Source organism: Taudactylus pleione, unplaced genomic scaffold, assembly GCF_031769625.1.
Source record: "Taudactylus pleione unplaced genomic scaffold, aTauple2 ptg001990l, whole genome shotgun sequence".
Lineage (NCBI taxonomy): Eukaryota > Metazoa > Chordata > Amphibia > Anura > Myobatrachidae > Taudactylus > Taudactylus pleione.
The window spans coordinates 4,842,618-4,852,500 of record NW_028286386.1 but is presented as its reverse complement, the minus strand read 5'-3'; the positions used below and the strand labels follow the sequence as shown (position 1 = coordinate 4,852,500).

The following is a 9,883-nucleotide window of genomic DNA, read 5'->3' as shown; positions in this document are numbered from 1 at the left end:
CCTGCGGTAAGAGGCTGTTGTTATGGTGTTTGCTTGGTTTTATTCTGTTTTCTTTATTTGATTAGTGAAGTAATTTCCAGATAAAAGATGAAGGGGAAAAAAAAGAGGAGAGACACTAAAATATCCCAATTAAATTGAAACACACCCTTTGCAACATCTTCAGAGCTAAATTACCCCCACATGACTGTAAGAGCATTTCCCCTATGTGATTCATGTCTTACAAACACAGTACACTTGGGCACCATCTCATAGAGTTCGTGGAAAGACTGGTACAGGAAAAAGAGAGCACTTTGCAAATGTATGGTAATGATTCTGGACCCTATAACTGTTTAAGATACATATGCAGTATACATGAAAAAGGTTTCCAATTATGAGGATACAAGATACTGTATATATAAGTATTACACAGCATTATCTGTCCCATATAAATATATAATCATTAGCGTATGTATAAGGAGGCGCACACAGGTCCAGGGGCTCCCATACCACACACCCATGTTCTACAATACTTATCTCTCCAGGAGATCTGCACATGTGCAGTAGAGAAGTCTCCAGGAACATAAAGCAGGCACCATGTTCCCGGAAATTTGCGCATCTACTGCACTGCGGGAGAGGAAGTGGCCCGCACAAAGCCTGAACCACTGCCCCTTACTCTCTTAAACTACCCCTATTATAATCATTCAAAGCTGCTAGTGGTGACTTTTTGTTTTGAAACACTAATTTCTAACAACATGAAGTTCTGATTGCAGATGTTTAATAAAACGCCTGCATTGGTAAAAGTTATATGTAGATAAATATGTCTTCAAATATGGGTGATTCAAAGCCGGTATTTTGTAGAAACTTGGGTGAAGAAATTAATAACTTTATCGGTGCTGAGTTGCCATTTACAGGAAGCAGATCCCTTCGGGATATATTAGACGTGTAAGTGGTGTTTCTAAAATGAGTCATGTCTCTTCCCCCACAGGAAGATGTTCCCAACACACAGTGTGGATATGATGTGAGACTGAAGCTGGTAAGATTGGTTTCTTTGTTACGTCTCTGGGAAGATTAAGTAGCAACAATCTTGGAACCTTTTCAATGTATTGGATTTGGCGCGAGTGTACTTCTTTTTTTTTTTTTTTTTCTTCTACTACAAAAGTCAATTTGCTTTTGGGCATAATGTGCATTGTTTACAGCGCTCTTTAAGTGATAAATATCCTCAAGGGTGCTGGATCCTGGTAACACGCATGTAAGGTTTTTGCCAATGATATGATACCTCTGCTGGCACAAGCAGATGCTTATTATAATGTATGATTGTATGGTGATTAGCTGCTCTTATCATCCCACACTAGGATGCTAAAATGCTGTAATACAAGGGTGTGATATCTTTGCCAGGTCAGATGTTCAATCACCCAGATGCTATAGATAATGAGTCATATACTGGCTTGTAGCTGAAGAAATAAGTTCTAGGTGTGGCTGTACTCTAATTCAAGAAGAATCAATAAAAAATAAAAAAAACACAAGGGAGTGTGGTATATTATGTTGATATTCAGAATGTCGACATCGTCTGGTTGCTGGCATACAGGATGTTTGTGTTGAGTGTGACGTCTGACATGATGTTGACATTGTGAAAGTCCACAGTCAGAATGTTGACAACGCAGCGTAATGATGGAAGATGTCGCTAACAGCCAACTGGAGCGTATGGTGACCCAGATTCAGAGCCGGACACTCTGACAGAGCGCTCGCTCTGAATCAGGGCCGTACCTCCTCCTTTTTGGAGCGGCCTCCTGGCCGCTCGCATAGCTGTGGGTGACCACCCACAGCTATAGCGAGCGGCCAAAATGATGGTCGCGACGGTGAAGACCTTCGCTACCATCGGGCTTGCGACGAGACCCTTGCGGTAGGGTCTCGCTGCCGCAAGCCCTGGAGTGCTTTTGGCTCTATCAGAGCCAAAAGCACTCCCACAGACATCACTAGTGATGTCAGTGGGGCCGGCCCCAGACGGTAGGCGTTCTCCTCCGTCTGGGCAGCCACGCCCACCAAAGGGGGCGTGCTGTCAATCACCATCGACAGCACGCCCCCTTTGGTGCGAGACCCATAACGACGGCATTCGGGTCTCGCGCATGCGCACGACGGAGCCGCCTCCGACGTGCGCATGTGCACTTGGGCAACATCGACCCACTTGCGAGCGGGTCTGAATCAGGCCCAGTGCGTAGACACTTATCGATTTAAACCATTTGTAATTTTGATGCGTAGGAATCTGCCAAATTGTTAAAAAAATATATGTCTAGTGTGTTCGGGGCTTAACCCTAAAATCATGTAATTACATTCTGAATGCCGACATCATTACTACATACTGCACAAGGGGCGGTTATGGCATTTCTTTCTAATTCCACGTATTCAGATTTGTGTGTGTAGTGTTACAAATGTTCTTTACTAAGATTGAACTAGAGAAAGAATGCACACATTAATAGCTGCGTATAGGAAGGTTAAACCTTCACAAACAATAAAAACCTTTCCATACCTTCATGCAACCTGACTAATCTGCACACTGTTGACTGTTCCCGTACTATAAAATCTTAATAAAATGATTGTCTTGAGAAGAATTTCTATGTCGCTGCGAAGTTCTGTTCTATGACAGATCTTTATATCATATTAAATGTGTAATATAATTGCTAGTTAGATACGATTTCTTGTAAAATGTTTATTAATATTTTAGAGCTGTTTTAATGTACTTTTTCTGGAACTGAACTTAAACACATTTCTTCCAACAGGAGCTGGAGCAACAAAGTTACATTTACACCAAGGGTTGTGTGGGCCAGTTTGAGAAGTGGCTACAAGACAATTTAATAGTAGTGGCTGGAGTCTTCGTTGCAGTTGCATTATTACAAGTAGGTTTTATTCTTTGTCATCTCTACTGGTCTTGTGCCTTTAAACAAATACTTATGGCATATATTCTAAATGGAAATTGTATAAAGTACACACCAAGTACCTCTACCACTAATTAATCCAGAAGTGGCTCATGCAGAGGTAATTGTATATGCGTCAATTATTGGACACAAAAGCCATTTACGCACATATGCTGAGTGGTAGGTATCGGAGTACCAGCGCTTGCATTAGTAGCATACTTATACTCATACCCAAACAGGTCATGGGCACAAGGATATTTTAACAGTTGCTTTGATAGTGAAAAGACGATCACAGGTTTGCGTTTATTTAAAATTTATAAATGAAAGTGGTAAAAAATTAATAAAATACTCCCACAAAATCGTATAATACAGGTATGATGTGAGTAATGAAGAAAGAGTCAGAGGTCAGTATCCAATGATGCAAACACTAAGTAGGCCAGACTGTACTCTATTTGCACTCGCTCTCCTTCCTGCCTCACCATATCTGCATATGGACATTTTATTATTATGCAAGGCACATTTGCATATTGTCTGATGAGCAAACCGGCATATGCCCAACTTAGTATGAGACCCTAGATATTGATTTTTTTTGGGGGGGTGTTTATTATTATACAGAAGGTGGGTGTGTGTGTGAAGATTTTACATTAGAAAACATTTATAGAGTTTGGCTGCCCTCTGCTGGAGTAACTGTGCTATATGTTACATCTGGCTTTGGATCATCATAATTTTTGGTAGACTCCAGACATTCTCTACTACTGTTCTACCTAGTGGAGGGATAATGTCATGCAGCCTATAAAGCAGGTGCATATAAATAGGAATTGCAATTTCAACCAGCCTGTGCTGCCAGAATCCTTTAGTTCATGTTACATGGGCACAAAGATTTTCTGTGTATTGTAAAGAGTGGCAGCCAAATATCTTTTCCAGTGAGCTCTGATGTCAGATGCACAAGAGGAGCTTTCAGGAATCACAAGGGACAAATATATTTATATTCAATTTTCTGCCTTTCCATTCTGCTAAAATGAATATGCCAGGTCAGGAAGCTGCTGCCTCAGCATCACGCCCAACTATTCATGTGCAACTTTCTGCTCTGTAGTGTGGAAGTTTCGGTATACTCGGACTTGAATTTTCACCACGCCGCACTGCAATAAGTGGCTTACATATGCCTAAGTATTGCAGGAAGGAACAATAGCCTCACACATTGAGAATGCCATAAAGGTTTTTTGTTTTCTTTTCAGGTTGTACTTCTTAACCTTCAACATGCCATTTAGATTAGATAAAAAGGTTATTTCTTCTTCAGGGTCCACAAGAATTACCTTGGGGGTATGTAGTTGGAGCTATCCAATGCGCCAAATGGCTACAGCTTTGGAGCTCCCAGCATGCAATGGTCCTCCTCCCTATATACCTCGCCCTCAGCCACAGGCATTCAGTTTTTTTGTTTGGTGCACGGCAAGACCAGTCACACCTGTTATACAGTGGGATTGCCTAGGCCGTACCAGGCTTTTTTATTTTATGATTTACCTTTTAGCTTTTGAATTTCAGAGTCTGGCGGTACCAGGCGCCAATAATGACGCCTGTACCGCGACGACCCCTACATCTGCCGATACCGAAACACCAGTACCGGTATATGCCCTGAGGTTTTCTGCAGGTCTCAGCGTGGCTTAGCAGCGGCTTTTGCTGAGGTCTGGACTTTAGTCGGATCACGGAGATGTCAGGTAAGCGAATCCTTGCGAGGAATCGTGCGCGGCAGTCCTGGCCTACGGTGTAGAGACGCATCGGAAGTGGCTGCGGGTGAAGGCCTCGTGTATTCTCTACTGGAAAATCCAGCAAATACCCATTTGAAACTTGACCAAAAGTGGAGGACTACATTCCTCCAATCCCCAGAGTTCAGTGTATAGAGTATGGTAATACACATGTGGTTGAGCAGTAATTAGCTGGGAAGAATTTTAGCATGCTTACAGGAAACATTTCGGTGACCTTCTGGACTTATGATGATCACTAGATTATAACTGATGGAGGAAGACCTCTGTCACCGCACAAGACAAGCCCTACCTATCCAGATACACAGGGGGCTTGGAGAGTCTCTCCGCATTGACTGTGTGACAGTCCAAAATTCAAATAAAGGAACAATACCAACTGCCAGTGAGTCCCGAGTCAGCGATGTTTGGCAGCATTTGGGGTGGCAGTTGGTGTGGCTTCCCTATTTGAAATTTTAGACTGTGCTGTGGCTCCACATCTGGAGCTTCCACTGTCTGTCACACACTTAGCACACAGTCACTGTGGAGGAACTTTCTGAACTCCCTGAACAATATCCAATTATCTTTGATGGATTCTTGGTGACTTCACCATAGTGTGAAAAGTGACATTCAACTGTCAGTGATAAAAGGCTATTGTAACATAACTCCTTGTCTCCTCCAGCTTATCATGGTGACACACTGGTTAACACTCTCAATAATAAATAAAAATGGTAGATATATTCCTCCTGATGTCTTTTTTTCCCCTTCCTACAGATATTTGGGATTTGCTTGGCACAGAATCTCGTTAGTGACATAAGAGCTGTGAAGGCCAACTGGTGACACATTGCCCTGTGTGCCCCTCAGCGGAGCCCCACTGGACACTGGAGCCAGCCTCATGGCACTGCACTGTAACAACACACGGACTCTCCAGCATGGACACTTACAGGAATACCCCCTCCTCTCCAAAGTAATTTGCGGGGAGTTGGTGGGATGAAGTGATCGAACACATTTATCCTTTCTGCTGTATTATGGTTGGTGGGTAATGTTCCACACATCCCACTTTCTGGACTGGGCTTCCTTCCCTCCCTGGGCATGGAGGGGCTGGCATTGGGAGCCAAGGTGTACATAAGTGCATGTATGATAAAAAAAAGGGCAGTGTGACAGTGATTTATATTTATAAATATAGTATACTGTATCTATATAACTAAGTGAAAAGACTCAATGCACCATTTCAACGCAACAACTGTTTAAGGCCTCAAAGTTGTGTATCTGGAAGGGACCTGCACTGGCACATACTGCTTCCATGATAGTGTGGGGTGCTAGCCAAAAAAAACCTATGTATTGTCAGACACTGGAGCCATTGCAGCTTTATGTTTTGTTTGATCATTCAGTGGCTGCCTAATTTTATTCAGAGTTTTTTTGGGGGGATGTATTTTGTATATTAATTTTGTTGGGATCTCAATGTAGGCCATGCAATAGAACATCAGCAAATCCAGGCTGTAAACAGTGTGGTCAACATGCTCTAGTTTGTATTCCTCAGTTGCTACCATGCTGGTGGTGAGTGCATCCATACCAAACAGGCATTACCAGAATTAGGGAGCCTGTGACACAGGCGTTATAGGTGTGAGGGTAAACTGCCTTATGTTACCTGTTATTTATTTACAGTTATCCATCACCGTTCATTTTGTATTTCTCTTAAATGCACTCTCCTGACTATCTTCTACACTTCCTTTCCATGGTATGCGCTACTGAATTAAGACTTAAACTATAAGTAGATTGAGTGAATCACATGTTTTCTAGTATCTGCCAGCAGCCTGCTGCATTCTCAGTACAGAGACTCATTTCCCAGGAGACTGGATTTGTATTTGTAGTTTGTACACCAGAACAGAACTGCTGGATTGTGTTCAACATTTTCCCATCTTTCTATATAGCGGTAAGTTGAGTGACCTTATTGGACCAGGCCATTATTATTGTATCTCTTTAAGTTTGTGTGAATTTTGTGACACATTTTAGTTCACTGTTGTCTATGTCCTGTGCTAGGAGCAAACACGCAGCTATCTGTAGAATAACAACCATGGGCATCCGCAGCCACTGGCATCTTGCAGGTGACTGGCGGTGTGATTTAGTGCAGATTACAGAGCTGTGTATTGCGTTTACTCTTCTCATCAGTTGTAGATGCAGGAGGTTCCCTATGACAGTGACAAATCCATCATTCAGCACACTGAGCAGCAGTATGAATATACCATTCACTTATTTCTTCATGTATAGTCAGTGGGACATAACTTTGAGAGCAATGTTCCCTTTCTCCTATATTGTACTTAAATCCAGCCAGACACATTTATTTTTGGCATATATTCTATAAAAGGGGAGGAACGGAAATGCTGCCTTAATTTGTCTTCTAAGGTGGTATCCTATGTACTCCATACCCTCTGTAACGTTATTGACCGCACTCACCGTTTCTTACCCTCCACCTCTGTCTCTGGCTACAGTAAAACATTGTGTATGTATGTGTGTGTCTATATGTGTGTGTGTGTGTGTGTATATATTTGTGTATATATATATATATATATATATATATATATATATATATATATATATATATACACACACACTTTGTTTTTTGTTCTCTTTAGGGATTTATTTTTTTGTAGTTGACGCTTCACATTAGGAGTAGGAAATTATCCTGCATATATAGATCATTTCTATTTATGTAAGAGGACAGACACGCTTGTTAGAGTAGCAATGGACCAAACCTGTAAAGACTTTGATAGCAGGACTTTCTTACATATTCTCCCAGAGATATTTTGTAAAAGATTTTCATGTTCCACTACTATTGTAGAATACCCCCCATACATTGTTACAGCACTGGAGAATTTCCTCTGCCAGGATCTCTAAAAATGCAACATGGTTAAATTGGGACATAACTTTTTTCATTATAGTTAACAGTATGCTTAGTGGGGACAGATTAAACCTCTAAAGTAAGGTTTTTCAACACCAGAACCAAAATCAGGTCATGTGTTCAGGATTTCGCACTGACTAAATGGAATAGATGCATTCACCTGTGCATTAAGGAAATATTTAAAACCTAACCTGCTAGTGGATCCTGTTCTTTTTCCATTACACCACAGTATAATGGGCACAACAGCAAAAATAAAAGTTAGTCCTACGAATATTTATACATTCCAAACCTGGGTTAGGTGACGTGTGGTTTTCCTGATGTTTTTCAACTGCAGCTTCAAGACTGCTGGGACTTTTAATTAATTGAACAGCTGGAAAGTCTCATGTAGCCTATCCCTGAAACAGCTTGCCTACTGTGCTAATAGTACAGTATGTTTTGACTTGGAACCATAACTGACTTGGGAAACTATTTGCTGTGCATGCCGAGTAGCGATGCTGTTTTTTTTTTTCTTAGGCAATCTTTACTCTGATCTTCTGTTCTATCAGAACACTTTTTGTTTCGCACTACCTGATTGGTTGTCAGGCTCTCCTCTCATTCCTTAGTGATAAACTGGAGGGATTCTGCAGGATCCATTTTATAATATTGTACCACACTGTTTTTAGTTATTCTTTATGCCAGTGAATGTTACTTTTTGCTGATTTCTTCCCTAGGCACGTCTGGTAAAGTGCTGTTTTTTGTTTTTTTTTTATAATTGTGTCCCTTAAAATTGTGAATGTTTCCAGGATACATAATTGTCCAAAAGATGGAGGTCTTAAACGACTTGACAAAAAGTCTCTTCTCTCTCTCTCCGTCCGCACTTAACACTGCTGTTCAGCGGGTAATCAGGAATTCACAGTGCAATGTTACTGTACAAACTGTTTATGAAAAATAAAAATCCTCAAAACTTTGTGTTCTCTGGTCTAAATTCTAAATGGGGGAACTAAACAATGTCTGATGGGAGCTTAATGGTATTGTCCTATGGGGGTTTTGCTAGGAAACTATTCAGATCTTGCAGTGCGAGCCTACAGTACAAGTGAATATGTGAAACTCATTGGTGCCACAAGGGGGAGCTGTTTTCCCTCAAATTCAACTTAAAGAACACTACACCATGTACAAAGAGTATATATACACATTTGTGTTTGCAGTATTCAGTGCTTTTTTTAAATGATTATTATAAAAAAAAAATTCCTGATCCTTATCTACAGTTGATACAAGACTCCCTAGTAGCTTCCACACTCTGGACAAGTGTGCAGATACTCATTTTATTTATTTCTAAAATGATATCACAGATTTCTTCCTGTTTCTGGAACAAATTAGAAGAAATAAAAATTAGACTAAAAAAAGGGGCCAGTACTGTGTACCACCGCAGAAAGAAACGCTGCATGTTTTGTTACAGGATTCGTTGAAGCACTTTGTGCCCCTATATAAATACTTAAAAGTAACATTTTCCAGATATCACTTCTAAAAGAGACATACAGGTAATTTTCCATATCTGGTATTCTACTTTGTGGTGGCTACATTCATTTGCCTCGGTGTACAATAGGTGTCTGTAAAACCATTCTAATTAAATATACAAATGAAGATCGAATGTGTTAAAATTATATCCAAAGACTGAAAACTGCCCTGATGGGTGAAACAAATTGTTTATGGATAGAATCGCTCTGAAAATACCTTCACGGCTCCAGCAGTCAGTGCAGTGTGTGAGGTATCATCTTGTAACTGTTGTCTTTCCTCCACTATTAACTCTTCCAGGTAAAAATACTCCTCTTTATAAATGGCGGATATATCCAGCACCTACAGTAACCATAGACTAAATATTGTATAAAATGACTTTCAGGCTTTGTGTATAAGTTGTATATAAAACATAAATGCATTCTGTGTTTAGATTTGGGTCACATTAGGCGGCACTCGGAGACTTTAGAAAATCAAACAAACGACCTCATAACAGGGGAGTTTATTGTCAATGTTTTGGGGACAAGTCCCCTTTCTCAGGACAAAAAGTGTATATATTGTGAAAGTCAGGATGCCATATTGTTCACTAAAGAAACCATCTTGTGATATTTATAATGACAAGTATTAGAACTGCATAACCATAGCCTTGCACAGCAAGTGTGATTTATTCAAATGCTGGAACATATTAGAAACATGTAACTATAGTTTTACCCTTGTAAGTAATACAGCTTTTATTAAACAAAGAGCATTCATCTATATTTATGCACAAATAGTGTAATATGATTAGCTAAGCAATAAGCTACAGCTGAGCTGAGCACTGTAACATGATTGATCAAGCCAGGGCAGATAACGCCCTTTATATAAGTGAAACT

General features: G+C 40.5%; 1 protein-coding gene across 1 annotated transcript in view; it reads left to right on the top strand.

Annotated features, from left to right (window-relative positions):
* Nucleotides 1-8,455, top strand: part of TSPAN17 (tetraspanin 17) — a 69,887-nt gene extending 61,432 nt beyond the window's left edge. The window contains exons 5-8 of the mRNA XM_088465451.1: nucleotides 1-6; nucleotides 965-1,012; nucleotides 2,754-2,870; nucleotides 5,396-8,455. The exon at nucleotides 1-6 is cut by the window's left edge and continues 120 nt beyond it. Coding sequence (XP_088321577.1) covers nucleotides 1-6; nucleotides 965-1,012; nucleotides 2,754-2,870; nucleotides 5,396-5,461 — 237 coding nt within the window. The 3' untranslated portion in view covers nucleotides 5,462-8,455. The remainder of the gene's footprint in view (nucleotides 7-964; nucleotides 1,013-2,753; nucleotides 2,871-5,395) is intronic.
* The last annotated feature ends 1,428 nt before the right edge of the window (nucleotides 8,456-9,883 follow it).